Below are 23,235 nucleotides of genomic sequence, written 5' to 3'. Positions count from 1 at the left end.
GAAGGAAGGAAGGAAGGAAGGAAGGAAGGAAGGAAGGAAGGAAGGAAGGAAGAAAGAAAGAAAGAAAAGTTTCTTCAGACTGGAGAAGAACTACAGAGGCTTCCAGACAGAGTTTTCTGGGGGGAAAAATGGCGCCAACAGATGATCTGACAAGGTCGATTATGAAGAATATTGTATGAAGAGGTATTTAATGAAAACACTGGAAAACTGAACCTATGAAAAAAAATAAGTTATTTTTTAGCTCCAGGAAAAGCAAAAAATGGTTCAAAACAGGAGATGTGGGGTGCCTGGGTGGCTTAGTCAGTTAAGCAACCGACTCTTGATCTCAACTCAGGTCTTGCTCTCAGGGTTGTGAGTTCAAGCCCCATGTTGGGCTCCACGCTGAGTGTGGAGCCTACTTTAGAAAAAAAATGTTGGGGCGCCTAGGTGGCTCAGTGAGTTAAAGCCTCTGCCTTCGGCTCAGGTCATGATCTCAGGGTCCTGGGATCAAGTGCTGCATCAGGCTCTCTGCTCAGCAGGGAGCCTGCTTCCTCCTCCCTCTCTCTCTGTCTGCCTCTCTGCCTACTTGTGATCTCTGTCAAATAAATAAATAAAATCTTAAAAAAAAAAGAAAAAAATGTTATCATGTGTTATTTGGTCCAGTAAAAAACAATATTTACAAAGTCACAGAAACAGATTCACTAAATATTGATTTAAGCAAAATTTATAATATATCTACAGGAGGGTGGGGAGGGGAAAAGAGCTAAAATCCGATCTGCCAAGATAGGAAATCAATATAAAACATCTAAAATCAGTGAGTACCAAAAGAAAAATGAAAACAGTTGACAGAGGGAGCCTCTAGGCAGTAGGGCTGCTGAGTTTGTAAAAAAACATTTATTATACATTTTTCATTAATGTATGATTTAAGTTACCTCTACTTCTGTAATAAAATATGTGAATTACTCTTTTAAAGATTTTATTTATCTATTTGAGAGAGAAACAGAGAAAGAGAGAGTATGAGCGGGGGGGCGGGGAGGGGGCAGAGGGAGAAGCCGGGTCTCTGCTGGGCAAGGAGCCTGACGCAGGACTCGATCCCAGAACCCCCTGAGCCGAAGGCAGACGCTTAACGGACTGAGCTACCCAGGTGCCCTATAAGTGAAGTTCTTAAGAAGATAGAAAGGGTGTTATCCAGGATAGGTATCAGTGAGGAGCCGGGGCAGGTGGTGAGGAAGCGAGCCTGTTGGGGTTGCAGGTACTGTAGGTTCCAGGGGCTGGCAGTGGAGAAAGGCCATGGCTGATGAAAACAGGACATAAGGTGTCCTACTGGGAGAAAAGGGAGTATAGTGGGTGAGTAGCACGAGGAGACAGAATAAAACGAAAGCATGGACATTTGGCTAGATGTTAAAGTAATAGATATCAGAAACCCCGCTCCGGGTTCTGTTTATGTCACACGTAGGGGAGATACCACTTTGGAGAAATTTCAAAGGAGGTGTTTAAGAACGGATTTGATGGCTCTTAATCCTCCCTTCTTACCCCAAGGATATATAGACTTGGAGAGATGAGAGGCAGAACTTGGAGAAAGTTTATGGACAAAGCTTGTGCTGTGAACCCCACCACCCTTCAGGAGAAGGAGTGGAAAGAGTTTCACCTCAAGAGAAGGAAAAGTCTCCCAGGCCCCTGGGAAAAGACTGCTCTGTGTCCCTCTTGTTAGAAATCTAAAAGTTAGACGTTGGGCTGGGCAACTGCTGAGGGGTGAGGGAAAGAATTTGTCCTGGCAAAGCACACGTGAGTGTTTCCCGCAGACCGGAGGTGGGTGGTGCCTCAGAAGGAGCTGGGATGGGGCTGGACTAGATTTATTCCAATAGACGGCTTGGAGGATTGATGGGTCCTCGTCAGAGTGAGTCTAGGGCCCTAGGTGGGGGCTCTCCCGAGATCCACTCAGCACCCACAAGCCAGGCAGCTTGGAAGAGTTTCCAGGTACAGAGTGTGAAGCATCTTACTACAGGACTGCTCTCCTTCTTCTCCCTTTCCCTCCAGCCCTGGGAGGATCAGAAACCCATGAGTAAGGGGAAGAAGGAAAAGAGTGTGTGTCCCCTCGTTGCAGGCTTTCTGTCTAAGGCAGGTCCTAGCTAGGGTGGCAGGGAGAAAAAGACACACCTTTGAAAGGAGATTGAAGTTTGGGTTACGACTGAATGTTCTAATAATGGAAAAGTGAGGCTGTCTTATGTGATTGAAAGTCACCCTCCAAGTTTTTATGACCTGAAAGTGACCAGAAAACCCAAGACACTGCCCAAGTTTCCATCTGAGACAAGGGAGAGAAACTAGTGCCCCAGAAAAAAATGTACAGGAGGGGGAAGTGGGGGAAAACGAACAAACAAAACAAAGAAAAAGCACACAGGAGCAGAGCCGGTGTAAACAAAGTTGCTTCTATGGTTATTCCCCATGAGCCATGCTTGTTCACCCGAGTGAAAGGCGAGGACTCTAAAAGCCACGTGGTAAAGAATAAAGATTTTGGCGCCAAAGAGAATTGAGTTTGAAATTTGCCTCTGCCACTTCCTAGCTATGTGACCTTGGGTAAGGAACATGCCCTCTCTGAGTCTGTTTCTCCTACAGTAAGAAGAGTTAGTTAAGAGTATCTCACATGGTTATTTGGGAAGATTATATAAGAAAGCATTTGGGAAAACACTTAAAAACGTATTCTCGGGGTGCCTGGGTGGCTCAGTCGGTTAAGTGTCTGCTTTTGGCTCAGGTCATGATCTCAGGGTCTGGGATCAAGCCCTGCATCAGGCTCCCTGCTCAGCAGGAAGCCTGCTTCTCCCTCTTCCACTCCCCCTGCTCGTGCTCTCTCTCTCTCTCTTTCTCTCTCTGTGTCAAATAAATAAAATCTTTAAAAAAAAATTATCTTCCATTCTCCTCTTTGTTATGGGATGTGGACCGGGGTATGCTAGGGAAGGCTTCCTGAAGACAGTGGCTTTTTGCACTGACTTCTCCAGAGGACGGGAGAAGCAGAGAGGGAGACAGGCATCACAAGATGGCCCAGACAAAGATGGAGGGAGACTAAGATTGGCAGAGAAAGGGCAGGACATTTGAATTTCAGATAAACAACAAATAAGATTTTAGTATACAAAAATGTTCGGGACCTATTTATATACGACAACACATTCATTGTTTATCGGAAAGTCATAGTTAAGAGGGTATCCTATATTTTGATTTGCTAACCCTTGCCTTCCTCAGTGAGACCAGGTTGGGCCACTGGGCTGTGGGGAACAGAGTGGGCTTGGTGGTCGCTGGCAGGATAAGGCCCATCCTTGTACCTGTTTTCTAAGTTTTGTGGGGTTTCGGCTGAGAAGACAGGACTCCAGCCACAGTGTCATGAAATTCAGTGAGACCAAACCCAGCTAAAATGCCTTTGAGCCAGCTACCTACCGAGGGAGCCCAAGAGGGAGGCTGGCCCTCAGGACAACAGTGCCCCAAGCAGGTGGGTGTCCTTTGCTCCTGGACGCAGAGCAACGGGCCCAAAGCAAGTGCTCAGAAAGAATGGGAGGCTCAGGACGCCTCCCACATTCTCTGCCAGCTCTTGTGCCTTACCAGGCCCAGCGAGGCCCCCTATCTCTCCCGCTAGGGTGAGGGCAAAATGGGTCCCCCAGAAGCAGCCCCTTGTGGGGGAGGTAGGTGCTGGATGAACGCTGACTGAGCCCTTTGCTTTGTACCCATCCTGCTTATTTCCAAACAACAGAAGTGCTGCTCAGCCGCCTGGTTAGCCCCATTATGCTCTTGCCACAAAGTGCTGAGTCCAGGGGCTGCCCTGGCCCCATGACCTCACCCCTCCTGCGCTGGGCCTCATCCTGAGAGGCTCCCTGGGCCCAGAGGCAAAGCCAGAGGTCCAAGCCATCCAGAAGATTCTACTGAGTGTCTTCCATGTGTAGGCCGCTGCCCTAGTCTTGAGGAGCTCGTAGTTTAAACGGAGCAGGTGACATTTGGAGGGCTGTCCCTGAAGGGCCTTCCTCACCTTCGACTCAACAGCCCATCCCGCTGGACCGCCAGCTGCCCCTACTTCACGAGTAGATGGGCCGAGAACACGGTTCACCATCCATGTCCCCAGTAGAGCAGGGGCCTTAGAGAATTTGACAGAATGTACTGCTAAAATCAAATAAACACACGCGACAACAACAACAAAAACCCCATATAAACAAAGTTATTGGGAAAAAAAGAAAAACTGAACAAAGGTGGTCTTCTCCAAATTCAAAGAAAACGTTCATCTGATGCATTTTTCTAAGATCTTTGCTGGCTGCTCCCACTTGTGTCTGTGAGAATCTGGCACAAGATGGTGTCTGACTTGGGGTAATCGATAACGTAGTTGACATTTATTGAGCTCTGAGTGTCTGACGCTACCCTGAGACCTTGCTCTCCCTCTGTCCAATGGCAGTTGAGTCCAGTAGACAGTATTTTCCTAATCTACGCCGGAGAGAGAACTTGGTTACCAATATGGAGGTGATATCCGGGAAGCATAACGGTTAGCTGGAGATCTGCTTCCTCAGGCTTCGTTAAGGAAAGCGGGAGGAGGACAGGCTGGGGCTGCTCATGACTCCCGCCATATTGGATCGATACTCGTAAATGGGTCGCACAATAATCCTGACTCCCTCCCCACCCCCCTACTCGCCCTATAGTTTTGTGCATGTGTGTTTGGGCTTTTCGATCAAACATAAGAGCCCTACTTTTCTGGAAAAAGTAAAACTTGGTTCCATCAGTCTTTGTTGTACTGACACTTAAACGGGACATAAAGTCCCGAATGAAGACGCTGAGAGTATTTACTTAGAGCACAAACATAACCCAAGCAGGTCAGTTGTCATGAGGGTCAGGACTATCTCATCGTTACCTCTGTGCCCCCGGGGGTACAAAGCCTCATTTATCATTGGATGTCATTCATTTATATATCCGTTCACTCAAAACATACCTATTCCGAGCTAGGAGTTATGCCCAGAACGGAAGATACAATGACAAGACAGAGGAAGTCACTGCCTTCCCAGAGCACGAAGTCCAGTGGAAGAGCCAGATAATTAAGCAATTCAGCTTTTTTCTTTTCAAAAATAGCTTGAATGATTTTTTTATAGCAACTGTGTTCACATTGTTCAAAACTCAAAAAGTACAGACAAATATACTGTGAGAAGTTTTGTCCTTTACCTGAGCCCCCAGTGTCTCAGTTGCCCTTCTTGGAGCCCAATATTTCTAGTTTTTAAATTATTTTCTACAGCGTCACCAGTGCACTTAGGGGGAGAGGTACGGGATGCCACGAGAGCACATTGCCAGTCCAGGGGGCAGGGAACGACCGAGTGAACAAATGACCCGACAGGTGTTTTCCTAAGACCCTAATTCTGTGCAGGAACGGACGGAAAGGTAAGGAAGAACCACCAGCCATGGACTGCTGGTCCCTTAATCCCTTGCACGGCCACCAGCCAGCCAGTGCCTACCATGATCCCCAATGCAACTCTGTCCCCTGCCAGCCATTGATCCAGACATCACCAATTAATCAAGCAGCAGAAGCATCCAGGGTGGCACTCTGTGCTCAGCCTCAGACCTAGATGTTTGGAATGTTCTGCCCAAATCTGCAAATACTTGTGCCTCTATCAGAACTCGCCCCCTGGGTTTTGGTTCTCCAACCAATCTTGAGTCACAGGCTGGACCTGATTGGCAGAGAGGGATTGGGAGAACTTTCCTGGGAAAAGTTTCTTCCTCTCTCCAAGCTGCTATGGAATTTTCTACAGTATCTATCACCAGAAAAAGAGGAGGGTGATAAGCGGTAATGAACCTAGAACATGTCAGGTCGATATTATCTCCTTTTGCAGGGTTGAGAGAGGCAGATGGACTTGCCCAGAATCACCTAGCCGGTAGGGCTGGGATCTGAACCCATGTTTGCCTGCCTCAAAGCCCTCCTCACCCCTGTTTCTCACAGCAGCTGTGAAAATTGAGCAACACATCCGCCCGTCGTGGCTCCTGGGGAAACCCATGATTCCTCTGCACTCCTCTTCCCAAATGTTCTGAACCTCCCGGGAGAGATCATCGGAGCTTTTAGGGTACTGGAGGCATATAGTACCTTGGGCCTGTGAGATTTCCAAGGTCCTAAAACCATATACTAAGAACCCCAAAAGACTCACTGACCCCTAAATTTTAAAATAAAACTGCAAAATTAAAATGAATATTTAATACAATCACCACAGAGAGATTCATGCCCACTGATTGGCCATCATTGAATTCAATTCTTACAGATTTCTTTTTTTTAAATTTAAATTCAATTCATTAACATATAATTTACTATTTGTTTCAGGGGTACAGGTCTGTGATTCATCAGTTTCATCTGATTCCTATATAAATATAGTATAATAAAGATTCCTGAGAACACAGCGAACCCCCTTTTTTTTTGGTCCTAATAAAGTTCAGAATTTTTATGGTCCTTTCACCTTTCTTCAGAGCAAAAAATATACATCGTGGGTGGGAAATGAGGTGCATTTTGATGTGTCGGCCGTGACGTGGGTCCGAGGAAGGTCCCAGGGCAACATGAGGACCTTGAAGAAGGGTAGGGGCCCGGCGCTCACACAGACGCCTGTCCTCACCTCGCCGCTGTTCTGAGATCAAGTCCACGGCCACCGCCAAGGTCTCCCGCCGCCAGCCTCGCCCACAGCAGCAGCGCCTCTGTGGATTTCTGTTTCCCCAGTTGAAACAAAAGCCTGAGGGATGCCCGCCCAGCAGGCTGAGACACCAAAGCTCTGGGGATCATGGGGAACAAAAGCTGAGGGAAAGCAGAGTGCTGACAGAGCCAGAGGCCCTCAGCCACAGGGCTATAAAGAGCAGAGCCACAGAGGAAGTGGCACCAGATGGAGACCCAGACCGTGCAGCAGGAGCTGGGTGAGTAAGGCCCCGCAGGGTGTCCTGGCCTGGCTGGAGAAGAGTGGGGAACTCTGGGGGAGGCAGCCTTCCCTTGGCGCCTGGAGAGTAGTATTTTTATGGCAGTGAGCCCTGGCCTCACCATCAGGGCTGACAGGGTGCATGGCGATCCCAGAAATGAACAGGCTCCCAGGGCAGAGGGAAAAGTCCGGGGGGGGTGGTGGTCAGAGGTGCAAAATGGAAAGATGCATTGCAGAGTGTGGCACACGCATCAGCCCCTGGGCCTGAGACCAGCCAGAAAGAAGGGCTACAGATGGCTGTTTTGGGCCAAGAAAGCTGCCTCTCTTCTTCCGTCCTTCCCTCCCTCCCTCCCATCCTTCCTTCCTTTCCTCTGGCTACCATCTTTCCTGTCTACCTGACCTCGATGGGCCTCAGCATCCTCACCTGTAAAATGGAGAGGATGACAGCACTTTCCTCACAGGCCTGGTATCAAGATTAAGTGTATTAAATGCATACCCAGCATCTCGAACAGGGCCTGGCATAGAGCCACTGTTTTCGCTATTATCAGCCCCCTTTGCTTGCGCACTTCCCTTCAGTAAGGCTTTTCCAACACCACCCATCCTCTCCCTCGACCCCGAACTGCCCGGACTTGGGCCCAACATGGCGCTGCATCCGTTCTGTCAGGAGACCCAGGCCCTGCCCCTGAGGTGTTCCCCCAGGTCACCTTCAACAGAGAGACAGAGGGAGGTGCTCCAATGAGTGCTGGACACCAGGAAAGAAAGCAAGTCACCACAGGCTGGAAGAGCAGCCATGTCTCTCTCCGGGGGAGGCCATGGCGGCGGGGTCGCGCGCGGCCAGCTGGCGACGGGCTGTGAGGAGCCGGGTGGAGAGGGGACCCCACGCTGCGTGTGGACTGGAGGGTCAGTCACCAAGGACTTTATCCTGGGGTAGGTGAGACAGAGGCAGTGCTGCCACCCACAGGGGTTACCTGGAGGCAGGCAAGAGTGCAACAGCCACATAAACCAAGAGGTCACCTGGCCTGGGCCACACGTCACCTGCACTGTTGCTTGGAATCCCCTTGAAACTGCACGTGGAAGCTCTGCCAGGGGGAAATGACGGAGGCTCAGCTAATGGAAGGCAAAACCGGGACCCCAGGCCAACTCTATCTACTGGACTTGAAGCCCCCTTTCCTTCCTCCTTTGCTGTCACTTCACCCCCTGCCCCCCAGAGGCCATGTCACTGATGGGTGTCTTGTCTTCCAGAAACCCTTCCAACCACCAAGATGGCTCAAACCAACCCCATGCCGGGGTCCGTGGGGCCATGGAAGGTAAGTTCACCCCCGTCAGGTAGACTACTGAGCAGTCCCCCAAGGCAGGGGATGAGAGACGCTGTGAGCAGGTCCCAGGGTTGTGCTTTTCCATGGGACAGTGACCGACCAATAAGATAGCAGTTTTAGGGGAAGGGTCGACCCAACATCCAGATGTTGTCTCAGGAAGGATCTTTCAGAATGCCCCATTCTGACAGAAGGATGACCCTGGAAGCCCTCGGTGTGTGGAAGATGATACCTTGTATTCTAGGTCACCTCTCCTCCACACTACTAAAATCATCTTTTTAAAAAAAAAAAGATTTCATTTATTTATTTGACAGAGAGAGAGAGAGAGCATAAGCACAGGGAGCGGCAGGCAGAGGGAGAGGAGAAGCAGGCTCCCCACTGAGCAGGGGGCCCGATGTGGGACTTGATCCCGGGGCCCTGGGGTCATGACCTGAGCCGAAGGCAGATGCTTACCAACTGAGCCATCCAGGTGCCCCGAAAATCATCTTGAAACAGAGCAGCCCAGGGTCGCCTGGATGACTCAATTGGTGGAACGTGCACATCTTGATCTTGGAGGTGTGAGTTGGAGCCCCACGTTGGGTGTAGAGATTACTTGAAAATAAAATAATAATAAAAAAAGAACTAAAAAAATAGAGCAGCCCAGAGTGGAATATGCTGCCGTGGAGAAGCTGAGGTCCAGAAATGACAGATTTGCCACCAGATCCCAACCCAGGTCTCCCGACTCCCAACCGGAGGCTGATGGTAACCATTACCCGAAGCGGCTGAGCCTCAGCTTTTCGCTATTTTCCTCAACACTCCTACCTTTCTTCACTGGATCAACTCTGAAGGACAGTTCACAGCTTTGGGAATTTGTGCTCTAGCCAGGTTCAAGAGCCAAGTTCTAGCTCAAGGTATGAAAGGGATTGATCACAATTCTCGGTTTACACCATGCGTTTCTCTAGTGAATGTGGCTGGAGAAGATAAGAAATAATCCACAAGAAGGCCTGGAATCATCATTATCCTTTCCACTGGGCCAGGTATTGTTCCTGGCAAACGATTCCTGTCATAAACTCATCCCCATACTTCATTCCTAGCCTGGGCATGTAAACACCACCAACCGGTGGTATTAATCCAAGCCCCTTCCTATCCTGTCTGTAGTGGAAGAGACCTTACCAGATATCCTGGGCTACAGCTAGTGATGGAAAACACAGGGTCAGACAAAAGTCAAGCTCTTGACTGGGGCTTCTGTTCTTCCTGATGTACCACGTTCTAATTCTGTTTCCCCGTTCAATTCCATTCAGATAACCATCTACGACCAGGAGAATTTCCAGGGCAAGAGGATGGAGTTCACCAGCTCCTGCCCAAATGTCTCTGAGCGCAGTTTTGATAATGTCCGGTCTCTCAAGGTGGAATGTGGCGCGTGAGTATGGACCTCAGCAGAACCTCAGGGCCCTTGTTTGTGGTCTCTGTAAAAATGGGGCCATAAAGGTGGGGATCAGGGAAGAAAGATGTCTCCCCCCGCCAGATTCTAATCTGTTCTGGGAAAGAGGCCTCCCTATGGCAGTAATCTCAAAAGAAATCACTATGTGTGTAATTTAGTAACTCAAAGCTAGAAGGAACATGAGGTTCCTAGTGGCTTGGTACTCGCTTTGGTGGTGGTGGTGGGGGGTGCATTAAAGAAATGTAGACCATGGGGAGGGGCAGTGCCAGTAATCAGATCCGGGCCTCTAGAGCCCACAGGCTGATACCTGTTCTCCCAGAATAGCCACAGGATCCTTCAGTTTGTCTTGCCTACAGAAAATAGAGGGAAGCGTCAAACTGCAACCTCTTTCAAGCTAACTCCCTAAGTTCTCTGTGTAAAAAGGAACTAAACCCCAGGACATGAGAGCCATATTAGGTCCCAGCTAATTTTTGAGGAGTTTCTTGTTGATTAATTTCTTTGACGAGTTAGACTCTTGTTTTGTTTTCTGACTCTGGCAGGGTAGTTGAGGCCTTTACCACCAGCCTGAAAACACATGGAAAGCATTCTCCTTTGGCCGAAGCAAAATGGGCTTTGCACAAGTTGTGAGCCACCAAATTGAGCTAACCCTTTAAAGGGAGTAAAATACTTTAAGGCGTCACCAGTAACTGAGGTTTGGCTGTGAAAAATTGATCCAAGGTGTTTTAGTAAATGAGGAATAGGGGTGTGACAGCAGGAGCGAGAACCCACAAAGCTAAAAGGAAACAAGAGACTAGTAGCCCATCAGCTGCCTGTTCAACCCTTTGCTTCCTTAGGAGGAAGCCAATAGGTTTGGCTGGAACCAAAGCAATAGTCAGTCACTAGATCCTGACCTGGAGCTCCAAGTAGAGAATAAGGTAACCTGGAGAGAAAGGAAATAAAATTTTAAACTGACTTTGCTCATACACATGACTCAGGTCAGTGAGGCAAACGCTTTCAGAGGACAATCCCAAAACAAATATTACATTTGTAATATTTCTACATATTCCTGTAGCCGTCAGCTCATTTCCCACCTCTTGTGACTTGGCTCTGTTGGACCTGGCTTGGTATTTTACATCTAAAACAAAAGATGCCTTCTCCCTGAGGCCACGTAGGCTCCGAACACCATGAACAAACGCCACAACTTGTCTTTGGCAGCTGGGTTGGTTATGAGCATACCAGCTTCTGTGGGCAACAGTTTATCCTGGAGAGAGGAGAATACCCTCGCTGGGACGCCTGGAGCGGGAGTAATGCCTACCACATTGAGCGCCTCATGTCCTTCCGCCCCATCTGTTCAGCTGTGAGTCTCTGCATTTTTCTCCTCTGTGCATGTGGGGGTTTGGGGCAAGAGAGGCTGCATATGGACTGACACTGCTGCTTCTCATCAGTTATGCTGAAATGCAGCAGGAAGGAGAACAGTAAAAAGAGGAAAGAAAAACACTGGTCCCTCTGTTTCTAAATCTGCCATTTGGTTCTTCCCTAGTAGAAGGTATTTTCATTAAGCTAGGAGTGGCAGGAAGTGGATACTCAAGAGCCCAGGATCTTCAAAAGTGCAGTAGGGTGACCAGTGAGGGTTAGTTTTGCCTGTCTTTGTACTCCATACACGTTAGTCTCTGCCTTAACGCTTGTATAGTATTCATATCCCCTACTGGACTTTAGGTTGTTTCCAACACAGTACACGCACACAAGCACAACATAGCTTACTTTTTCTATTCATTTCTGTGATCTTTTCTCATATTAGTGAATATTAATCCCTTGGTTGGCTGTGTGTTTCAAGTATTTTTTCCTGCTCTATTTTCTTTGTTGACCTGTTGTTGCCCCATAGTATTACATGTTATTTGTACATTTGAAATGTTATGGTTATTACATTGGACCAGACAGGACTGAGTAGTTCTTACTTCTATATTGCCTGAAGTATTTTTACAATCAATGATCATGTACTCCCATCTGTAAACCAGAAGTATCTTGAATTTGGAAAAAGATAAAGAGGAAGACAGTCGTTAACACTGGTACCAAATGATTTCTTAAAAATTTCTGGATTACAGAATCATAAGGAGTCTAAGATTACCATCTTTGAGAAGGAAAACTTCATTGGACGCCAGTGGGAGATCTGTGATGACTACCCCTCCTTGCAAGCCATGGGTTGGTTCAACAACGAAGTTGGGTCCATGAAGATACAATGTGGGGCGTAAGTGCAAAAACAGGGATGGGGCACATTTCAAAGTAACTCTTGCAAATGTAGATCTTGTAAATATTAATACATCAATGGTACATCTTATCAGATTTCATACATTAGTATACTAATTTGGCTGGCATGTTCTAGTTACTAATTTTCAAATTTCAAGTTGTTGGTACCAACTCTCACTTAAGGTCAGTTTTTTTCCCTCTCAAATATTTCTCTATGGAATTAACGTTGACTACTCTTTTATTTTTTTAAAAAAGATTCATTTAGGGGCACCTGGGTGGCTCAGTGGGTTAAAGCCTCTGCCTTTGGCTCGGGTCATGATCTCAGGGTCCTGGGATCGAGCCCCATGTTGGGCTCTCTGCTTGCGGGGAGCCTGCTTCCTCCTCTCTGCCTACTTGTGATCTCTGTCAAATAAATAAATAAAACCTTTAAAAAAATAAATAAAAAGATTCATTTATTTGAGAGTGCATGCTTATAAGCAGGGGGCAGGGTAGAGGGAGAGAAGCTGATTCCCCACTGAGTAGGTTACTCTATCTCAAGACCCTGAGATCGTGACCTGAGCTAAAATCAAAAGTTAGACGCTTAACCAACTGAGCCAACCAGGCACCCTTTTACGTTTTCTCATAATCAAAGTTGATTTTCGACTAGCTGTCGCCATATTATGCTCACAAACAGTGCCTGGCACATTCAGGAGGACTGTTGTTTTCCATGGTGAAAAGCACTCTGTGCCAATTGGGCTGAGGAAAAGAGGCTCAGGTTTTAGGGTACTGACCGTGTTCCTAACTAGTTTTAATAATCTAATGTGCTTTGGATTTTCTAGCTGGGTCTGCTACCAGTATCCTGGATACCGTGGTTATCAATATATCTTGGAATGTGACCATCATGGAGGAGACTATAAACACTGGAGAGAGTGGGGTTCTCACGCCCAGACTTCGCAGATTCAATCAATTCGCCGTATCCAACAGTAGTGGATTAAAAGCTCCAAGTAAGAGAAACCTTGCTAAGCAATCTAGAATGAGTTTTATGTTAGCTGCTGAAATCCACAATAAATGTCATTAAAAAAGAAGAAGTGTGTAGACTGAATTAACTACCATACTTCTTTTTTTTCAAAGATTTGAGAGTGTGCATGCAGTGGGGGAGGGGCAGAAGGAAAGAGAAACCTGAGCAGACTCCAAGCTTAAGTGTGTAGGGCTCAGTCTCAACTCCAGGCCCTGAGATCACAACCTGAGCGGAAAGAGAAGCTTAACCACACCACTAGGTGCCCCTTTAAGTAGGCTCCACGCCCAGCATGGAGCTCAGACTCCTGACTGTGAGATCAAGTCCTGAGCCAAGAGTCAGAGGCTTAACCAACTGAGCCCCCCAGGTATCCCACCATACTTTTATATGAATCACACCTATGGGACTGAGAATTTGTAAAGACAAACTTCAGTGAAACCCCAAATTCCCTTTTGTATCCTTGCAAGTCACTCACCAGGCCAAGGAAATTATTCCCTAACTCAAACATAAAAGCATATGAAATGTACCAGTCTATATAGTGGCAGACACACTTTCCATAAATGTTTTTTTTACATCTCCTCTCCTCCTCATTCCCTACTCTAATATGTTGATGTTAGCACTGATTTTTTTTCAACTTGTGACAAATCAATGCTATACAAACTTGGGAAATTTCTCAAATATGCATTGCCATGGATTTCTACATAAAGTTGCAAATAAATCCAAAATTTTGGCCACTTATTCTAGTTGCTTAATTGCTGAGCTCAGTTTTGGCTTATTTCAATTGTTAAGAACGTAAGGTTCAATGGGCATGCAAAAAAGGTAGGATAGGGGCACCTGGGTGGCTCAGTGGGTTAAAGCCTCTGCCGTCAGCTCAGGTCATGATCCCAGGGTCCTGGGATCGAGCCCCGCGTCGGGCTCTCTGCTCCACAGGGAGCCTGCTTCCTCCTCTCTCTCTCTCTCTGCCTGCCTCTCTGCCTACTTGTGATCTCTGTCAGTCAAATAAATAAAATCTTAAAAAAAAAAAAAAAAGGTAGGATAGCTATTCCCACGGCTCATTTTTAAACAAATATGCCAATTCTAAGCACTTTGATAACCTGTATGATTTGTCTTAATACAATGACATATGACCATGGTACACTTAAGACTTAATTTGTACATTTGACCCTTTAAAAAAGTATCATTATGTCTCACCATCTTAGTTTTCAGATTCTTAAAAAACTTAAAACACACAAAAGATAACACAAACACCTCAGAAACTTTAAAATTTTTTATTCAACAATGTACACTTAATTGTCTCTTAATTTGATCTACAAATTTCTCAAGGTATTTTTCTGATAAAATAAGTAAATCTGGGTATGGATGTAGAGTGTTTGTAATTTATATTTTTAAAACACTGAACATGGAGTAAGACATCAATAAAGGAAGATCATCGTGTAACTGACGCTTCCTCAGAATCCAGGACATCAGAAACAGCTATGGCAAATACCTAAGCATTAGCAAAAGGGTAAATTTCTGGCCATTGTTCTTTTATCTAGAAAAGGCCTATCTTTCTGACTGGGCGAAACAAACACTGAAAAAAAGTTTTTTTAATTGGGAGAGGGAAGGAAAAACATCCTCCAACATAACTGTAGTCCACTAATTATCCTTTCCCGCAGATTAAGAAGAGGTAACACAACTCCTAAGTGCTGGTGCACACAAGACACAGAAATTACTTTGCTCCTTCAACATATTCTAAGACTAAACATAAGTGAACTACTGACAGATGCTGAGGAGTAGCCACGGCCATCTAAGATGATGCTACACTCCCTCATTTCTGCCTTTTAAGGCCAGGCACGATGACTACATTTCCAATCTTGACTACTAGATTTAGTTTCTGTCACTTTCAGAAGGAAGGGTTTTGCTGTTTTCAAAGTCAACAACATACTTCAAGAGCACACTTGATGATAGAGAAGTAACCCTCCTCTCAACATAGGAAAAAAACGTACAAATCAGAAATATTTCTTTTATATCTAGGAGCATGGGGAAAATACCATTATTATCTTCTACTTATTTAGCCTCTTCTATAAAAGTTCTAAGGAGATTACAAAACAATCTTTTAAAAGATTTGACAAACCTGGCCAGTACATCTACACAATCATTGAAAGTACACATCCATGTGAAGTAAAGCTATTTAGTACATGCAGACTGCAGCAGTTTAACCAAATTCGCCCAGTTTCTAAACGTTATTCTAATCAGCTTGGGCAATTTTTAAAAGATACACATTATCTTTAAAACAACCTGTGCTTTGATATTTAAACAGCTGAATGATTCTAATCTTAAGTCATTCATTAAGACCAAACATATACTAAAGCAATAAAGGGAAAATGGTTATCCTACCTTTAAACCAGGCTTAGGACACAGAATTGTCAAAGAACTCCATGTGGCAAAGGTCCTCCCCTCCTATTTGCGTTACCTCCCATTTCTATTTGATCAAATAAACCAAAGTTTCCACGAGGAAGTAAGAGCATCCAAAAGTTTGTAAAGCTGATAAAACTGCCCTGTTTCAAGAAAAGCCCTTTAGTAGATACAAGCCCAGCTCTCATTTAAACTGAAGTTTATTAAATTAGGTGCCAGTTTTCCTCTCTTCTAGTTCTACTGATGAGCTAGCCCAGAACTATTACTTTGAGCCACGTTTCTAATGATGGTGAAGCTAAGAACAGCAAAGTAATAAGGATAGGTCACTTTTGGTAATGACACACAAATTAAACTTTCAAAACATGTGCATAGCTTTATTCATCTACTAGGATCTAACCTTTTCATGGAGCTTCAGCAAAATTCGAGTGTGCAAAATGCATTTCTAAAACGTAATGCAAGCAAAGCTTTTCACATTTACACTGGCAGGAAATACAGAGAAACTAACAAGTCACATTAGGGAGAGTTCAGATTTTTTTTTTTTTTTTTAATGACAAGAATTGCACAGTTCGTTATTTTGAGACAATTGTTGCAGACATAAATACTTAAAATTTTCTAAGCCAAGGTGCTTTAACAATAAAAATTTTTTAGTTGGAAAGAGCCAGTAACTTGGATCATAGCTCACAAAGAATTCCAAATTAAAGTGGACTCCATTATCTCCCTAGATTTTGCAAACAATGCTTTTTATAACACTTTTTTTAAATAACACTAAAGGAGACAGCAAGCTGAAACTTTTTTCAAAGCACACAAGAAATGGTGTCATCACATTACTTGAAGAAGGTGCTGAGGGGGTAGGGAAAGGGAGTGAAGAATCCTTTTACTATTTCCCACTACAGAACAGCCACTAACAGATTAAGAACAAAAAAAGAAACAACAAAAAAAAGTAAATTAAATCACTTCCCCAGTTTATAAAATAGTTCCAGTTTGTGACAAGATCTATAACTTTAAACAGAGAGCACCAGTTGGGCGATAGAATGAGCATTTCATACTGCATAAAAATTAGTGAGGTGGTTAAGAACCATCAACTATCTCAGGCATTATTACATGGCCTTTCCAAACTTTTTTAAATATACATGCAAGGCACATTGATATAAAAATAGATCTCTGGCCAACAAACATATTAAATAAGCAAATTAAAATTTTGGCTTGGTAATATTGGCAACATCAAAATATAACCAGATAGCTTTGGACCACTTATCTTTCTCATATTCCTCTACCCCATTTGGTGTTTTCTCCTCCATTATTTTAGGTTAAGTCTCCTTCAAGTTTGGGTATGTGCTTGAGAAATGACTTTTCCTCTCGTCAAGTAGCATTCCTACTAAAGTTATCTTTGCTAAGTAAAAACATACTAGGAGAAGCAGAATAGTTGAGTTTTGATTAATTTGATTACACTAAATCTGATTGGCTCCGGATGGCATTATTTCTCCTCTGTATACAAACAAAAACTCCCCAGCTTATATAGTAGACAATTGTTTTTCTTTCTACAAGATAAATCAGCAACAAACCAATGATACTTCCTTTAAACCGTTCTTCCCAAATCCTCTTTTTGAGGCAGAGAGAGGGAATAAGAGAAACAAAACTAAGATTTAAAAGATTTTCAGTAGTAGAAGACATTTTAAAGCCAAAAAGTGTAATACTAACAATTTTTATTTTCCTAAGTTATTGCCCTTCACAGGCCAATACCATAAATAGTTTATTTGTACTGATTCCCTCCTCAAGAAAAAATTTTAATTCATTCACTTTTGTTAGTGGCTGTGCTACAGGAAAGGTATTCAAAGCAACTTATAAAGGTATGGTATATAGTAATGTAAAAAGTGCATCACATTCTTGATTTTCAGTTTCTCATAGCAGCAGCAGGATTAATCCAAGACAGAAAACAGTTGTATTTTCACTCTAAGAAATGCAACAACTCCTAATGAAATGTATTCAAGATTATGCAAGGATCCTCCTCTATAGAGGATAAATGAAATAGACTAATAATAGACAAACAGGGGCAAACTAAAGGCATTCACTCATATTTACATATTAAAACCATTTTTAACACCAAATCTTTACATCTAGCAAAAGAAATGTTTAAGAATAAAAGACATTACTAAAGCAGTATCCATTTTTTTGGAGCCTTTGTTTAGCACCTGAGGAAAAAAAAGGGTATATGGAAAGCTATGTAATTTACCTCAAGTTGGTTTCTTGGTCTGTATAAACTTTGATATACAATGAAAGTGAAAATGAACTGGAATATGTTTGTAGCTATTTTAGTAAGGCTGTAGAAAAGGGATACTGCAGTATTATAAAATGGCTTTAGAACTCTGGACATAAGCAAAATTTTATGGATAAATAGGGAAGTCTGAATCAGCAATCCCAACACGGGAGGATGGCTGTTCCATAGGTTTCTCGCCCATAACTGCTATTTGACACTCCCAGTAATGCAAAAGCAACATACTACTCGTGCTTCACCGGGTGTTTTTATTACGCAGACAACTTAAAATTCTATTTATTCTTATTGAGTGGCAAAACAGTGTGAAATTTAATTTAAAATTCATTAAAGCAGTGCACTTGAGGGGAGCCAATGATTTATCATTCTTTAAACCAAACCAGGGTGGTCCTGGCTCTCACGCATCTGAAAAGATTTAAGTGTACCTAAAAAGAACATTTTAAGATACTCAAAGCATAAGCCCATCTTTCTCACCATAAAATAATCCTGGTGCTCTGCTGATTTATCACATTAATAAAAATAACATCAGTATTAAGAACTAATGATAACCTATGCATCTGCAAACTTAGAGCAGCTATTATACATACTTGTCCTCTGACCCTCCCTTTTAAACAAGTATCAATACTTTGGGGAGGAAAAGATGAGCAAATCCTACACCTTTCAAAATGCAGCAGTTCAGTTCTGGGTAGGATTATCAATGGATACTGCCCAGTCAGAATCAAAGTCAACTAGTACAACATCGTCGTGTAACAGACCTGATTATAAAACCTGTCCCTAATATGTACCTGTCCTACTGGTCTATTTTGCAGTTAGCATAGGTATACAAGGATCATGTATCAAGGATATGGTCCAGTGGTATAACTATACTCCTAATCCTTGGAAATGGGACTTTCAAACCTTTTTCTCTGAAAATAGCCTTGACAAAATGACTCCCTCCTTACTTAACAATTTAAAATAAGTCCTCTTCCAGTTTTCCTTGCCTGTGGCCATTGGATAGGACATAAAATTTCACACTAAATGGCTTTTTGCGTTTGAAAGTTTTCAAGATAAACCATTAGAGGCCTCCAGTTGGGTTAGCAACAAGACTAAACCAAATATGAATCTACCACTGCTATGGTAATGTTTTGTGATGAAACACATTTTGTACTGTGGACATTATTCGTAACTGAGGTTTGCCATATTTTCCCTAGAAACTGTTATTTGAAAAACCAATGCAGCACTTTTTTTCTTTATAAAGTTTTTGCAAATTCTCAATGAGTAGATAAGCAGGTGATTAAGAACAACAGCAAAATTCTAAAATGGAGATACCTTCTCCAGCCATTTATTCGAAGAAAAAACAACTGGCATTAACAAATTCCTAATTATTGTCTATCCCCTCCCAGAAAGGAGGAGGCGGGGCTAACTACAGATGCTGTAAATATACTTTACGTCAAAGTTCATTATTAAGAAAGTCAGAGTAAAGGCTATGCAATTAACTTCAGTTCAGCAAAGTGGGGGTGAATAAAGAGAAAGATAAATACACCCTGTCTTTTGTGGGGAAGGGGAATTATTCTAGACATCTACAAGAGTGGTATGTGACACAGAAGCCTACAATCAAGACAGATTTAAAAAGAAATCTTCACCCATAATTAGTATCTTCATAGCTATTAAAAAAATAGGTCATGATTTCATTCTTAGTGCCATTTTTCAAATACTACCCTTTTAAGGATTAAAACCACCTGACTTATTCTGTGTAATGAAAACAAATGGCACAAAATAAATACAAGTTCATTCTCTGAATACTAATATAATGTCTTACACACATTCATTTACTAATTTTACTATCTCCCTGTCCCACACACACACACACACACACACACACACACACTCCTTTTTCAGTCTTTATAATGGAGGGATGTTAAAAATCCCCTCTAGACTGTATTTGGTTTATGCTACAGTACTAATACTCTGAGTTGAAGGAAAATTCTTTATACCAAACAATAACACATTAATGTTATTTAAATGTGCTAAATTAATCACAGCTAAGGTTTAGAAGCTTACACAAAAATAATCAGAAAACAGATCAACTCTTAAGATTTTTTTTAATAAGTGCTCTGTAAGGAATTGTGTGAGGACCTAAGGAGAAAGATTGCGACAAGTGTTACCAAACAGCACAAAGGAGATTTGTCCCAAAGTCCTGCTTGTACCTAGGCAATTAAGTCCATTAACCCAATGCCCAAAAATACTGACAATTAATGATGGGGCACTAGGGTTCCCAGAAAGAGACATTCCTAACTATATACCTCTAACCATATAATTAAGGAAATTTCAGTGGAGAAAATCAAGGTGAAATGTTGCATTGTTTCATTTAGAAGTGAGACTCTCAAAAACCTTTGGACAAACAGACAAGGGATACATTCTTTTTGGCTTCTCTAAACATGGAGGCCTGAGGGCATTATGGAAGGGAAGCAGGTAAGCAACAAGAGGTTTCTAAAGGTATTTTTTAGGCATTGCTTCTAAATTAAAAAGCCCAATTCAGACAGGGGCTATTTTTTTTTTCCTCCTTTTTAAATATATATATTCATTCAACCTCTATGTCACAAACCCAGAAAGTTTCTTGTGAGTTGTGAGACAGAAGAGCTTTTAAATTCCAGGCAAGCAAAATGGACATTTAAAAAAGAAGGGGGGAGGTGCAGGGGGAATCTGGCCCTAAGGCGACAAGTGGTTACACAAGGCAATTGAACACACAGCAGAACTTTAAAACCTATAAAACAAACTGGAGCCTTTTTGTCCTTTAATCAACCTTATATCTTTTTTTTAAACTTTTTGAAAATTTTTATTTAAAAAAAAAAAAAACACAAAAACACAGACTTCTTTCACTTCAGTATGTGGTATGTTGCAATTTCCAGTTTGTTCAATGCTTTAAAGCTCAAGGATGCCTCTGCTTTCAATTGTACATGGGCCTGAAGCATCCTAGCTTTTGGCAAGCAGGCAGGAGACTCAACAAAAATCAAAATAGGAACAAGGCAGACTAAATGCAGGGCACATCTGTAAACATATTATACATTTGAAAAATTGTTACAATATCAGTAAAAGTGATACAGTTTACAGGTGAAATGAAACTATCTGGAACTGGCCTACCACAAGTTTCTGAACCTGGACTGATACAATAAGTTATTATATATATATATTATGTATAAAAAGTTTTGTTTACATCAAGTGGAATTGGCAATCCATGCTTATACTTTTAAAAATCTAAGCAGGGCAGAAATCCAGACTAAAGATATTTTCTCTACTCTATGTTGAGCCCAACAGCTTCTTCCACAAACTACTTGTTAAAAGTCTCAAATAATCAACAAAACAAGAAAACTCATCCATACTACAGTCGCTCAAAACTGGACATTTCTTAAGCAAAGAGTTTGAGCAAAAGTAGGTACCTTCTCCCCCCAAATGCCCCAGGGGATCCAGTCTACTTTTATTAGAAGACTACACCTCTCTATATAAATGCCCTGCTATTTTAACCTGTATTTGACATACATGGATATACTAATTTCTGTGTGTGTGTATGTGTGTGTGTGTAATGTGATGCTATGTCAGGCCAGAGAACTTGTTTTTATGCCACTAACATCACCCAATCTTAAATTGGACCCTTAGTTTCTGCACACACACAAAAAAATTTATTTTAGCATGCTATATACAAGCTGCAGTGCAACAGGATGGCAATGTGATGATAAGACAGGGCTAATGCTCTTCTCTGCCCAAAAGAAAATTTCCAGAATTTCACATTATTTTCCTTAAAAAACCCATTTTGCTCTAGTAATAAAATATATTTATTAAGATATAATTAGAAGCTAATAAGCTCAGAAGTATAGTTTGCATGAAAACACCTTCTATAGGCAGGGTTTATTACCTCCTCACTGGCTAAAAACATGAAAAGTTTTATAATTTTCATGGAAATTTTTCTTCCCCTTTTAGATATTTCTGAGAAATTAAAAGAATTTACAGAAAGGTACAGAAGTTTCTCTTTAGATGTTCAATGAAAAACAAGGAAAACAGCACATTTAGTGTTAGTGACAGAGAGCAAGTCTGGAGCACCTACAGTTGAAAAGCAGAATGTATTTTTGCTCCCACTTACACAATTACATTAAAATATGGGTAAAGGAATATTTTCTCGTATTAAATATCTAAAGCCAATTGTTTGCTCTGTAACTTTTCCTTAAATGACACTCATGGGTTCTTCACTTGTTGAAGTCCAATATGTAACCAAAGCCAAGTGAACTATGTACCACCAACTATTCCAGAATTACAGAACTTCAATGCCCTCCCCTATTCCCACCCCACAAAAAATAAAAGGAAAAGAAAATATTTCCCCAACACCCCCATAGAGGCTGTTCAACTCCTGGCAAGACATGCAAATCATATTCGCTAAAAAAAAAAAGAAAAGAAAAAAAGAAAAAAATACACCCCCTGCAAACTTCCAAGGCATTTTTATCCAGCATTCTCGCAGGGCTCAAAGTATAACCAAAAGATCAAGGGAGGAGTGGGGGAAAATGGTGAATCATTCTGGGTTCCCCGTGATTAGTGTATCACTTTAGTCACAGAACAAGATACAGAGATCTTTTAAGTGGATTTGCCTTTCCAGTGGGTCATTTGTTGCCCAAGTTGATGACAGCAGGAACTTTAGAACCACGCTTGTTAATAAGTCTGTATTCATTAATCACTTGCATTCACACTTAAAAACAAAAACTAACAGAAGAAAAAAAAAAAAAAAAAACTATTCAGTACCGGAGATTAAATAACCTTGTGTAGTCTCTTGAAATAAATTTGATTCCTTAAGAAGTCTAATTACTTTCAGTTGCCTTTTTTTTTTAAATAACTATATATATATATGTATATATATATATTTGTATATATTATCCTGTGATTCTACTTATGGTTCCTCTGCTGCGTTGAAGATCTAGGAGCATAAAAGCCTTGTGTCCCCCATGAACGGTGGCTCTAATGCTGCAGAAAGGTTACAAATAGGCAGTCTGGTCCTTCATTGATCTGGACTATCCATGGCTTCATTGTAAGTGATTATCCTTTTGGGATCTGGAGAGAAGGTTAAGAAATAGATACATAAATAAAAATAAGGTCTGGAATGCCAAAAAGCCCGCCCATATTCCAAATAACCATCATCATTTTAGCTGCCTCCTTTTTTACGAAAACACAATTTAAAGACCACCTCTTTGGGCACCTGGGTGGCTCAGTCAGTCAAGTGTCCGACTCAATTTTGGCTCAGGTCATGATCTCAGGGTTAAGACTGAGCCCTGTTTTGGGTTCCACTTTGGGCTCTGCGCTGAGTGTGGAGCCTGCTTAAAATTCTCTCTCTTGTGGCACCTGGGTGGCTCGGTTAAGCGTCTGCCTTGAGCTCAGGTCATAATCCCAGGGTTCTGGGATTGAGCCCTGCATTGGGCTCCCTGCTCAGGGGGAACTTGCTTCTCCCTCCATCTGCCTCTCCTCCCGTTCGTGTGCTCTCTCTCTCTCGCAAATAATAAATAAAATCTTACAAAAAAAAAAAAAAAAAGTTTCTTTCCCCTTCTGCTCCTTCCCCCCCTTAAAAAAAGAGAGAGAGAGAGAGAGAATTAAAAAAAAAAAAAAAAAAACCAGAAAAAAAAAAAAAACAAAGACCACTTCTTTGTATTAACACATATGATCTACTTTTCCAGGACCCAATAGTTCGGCATCCCAAAGGATTTCCAGCAACAGTGTCCTCTAGCCAGTGA

At 42.6% G+C, this 23,235-nt stretch overlaps 2 protein-coding genes across 2 annotated transcripts in view; one reads left to right on the top strand and one right to left on the bottom strand.

The window, feature by feature from the left end:
* The first annotated feature begins 6,847 nt into the window (after positions 1-6,847).
* Positions 6,848-12,901, top strand: LOC111151298 (crystallin beta A1). The gene is made up of 6 exons (XM_022509190.1): positions 6,848-6,879; positions 8,121-8,185; positions 9,472-9,590; positions 10,806-10,947; positions 11,693-11,835; positions 12,653-12,901. The coding sequence occupies exons 1-6, from the start codon at positions 6,849-6,851 to the stop codon at positions 12,798-12,800; spliced, it is 648 nt and encodes a 215-aa protein (XP_022364898.1). The 5' UTR covers position 6,848; the 3' UTR covers positions 12,801-12,901.
* A 1,181-nt stretch (positions 12,902-14,082) lies between these two features.
* The window catches only part of LOC111151341 (NUFIP2, FMR1 interacting protein 2), a 32,421-nt gene continuing 23,268 nt past the window's right edge, over positions 14,083-23,235 (bottom strand). Inside the window, exon 4 of the mRNA XM_022509284.1 lies at positions 14,083-22,561. Coding sequence (XP_022364992.1) covers positions 22,509-22,561 — 53 coding nt within the window. The 3' untranslated portion in view covers positions 14,083-22,508. The remainder of the gene's footprint in view (positions 22,562-23,235) is intronic.

This window comes from Enhydra lutris, unplaced genomic scaffold (assembly GCF_002288905.1).
Source record: "Enhydra lutris kenyoni isolate GAN:26980312 unplaced genomic scaffold, ASM228890v2 scaffoldscaffold26, whole genome shotgun sequence".
Classification (NCBI taxonomy): Eukaryota; Metazoa; Chordata; class Mammalia; order Carnivora; family Mustelidae; genus Enhydra; species Enhydra lutris.
This window is presented reverse-complemented; position numbering and strand designations above follow the sequence as displayed.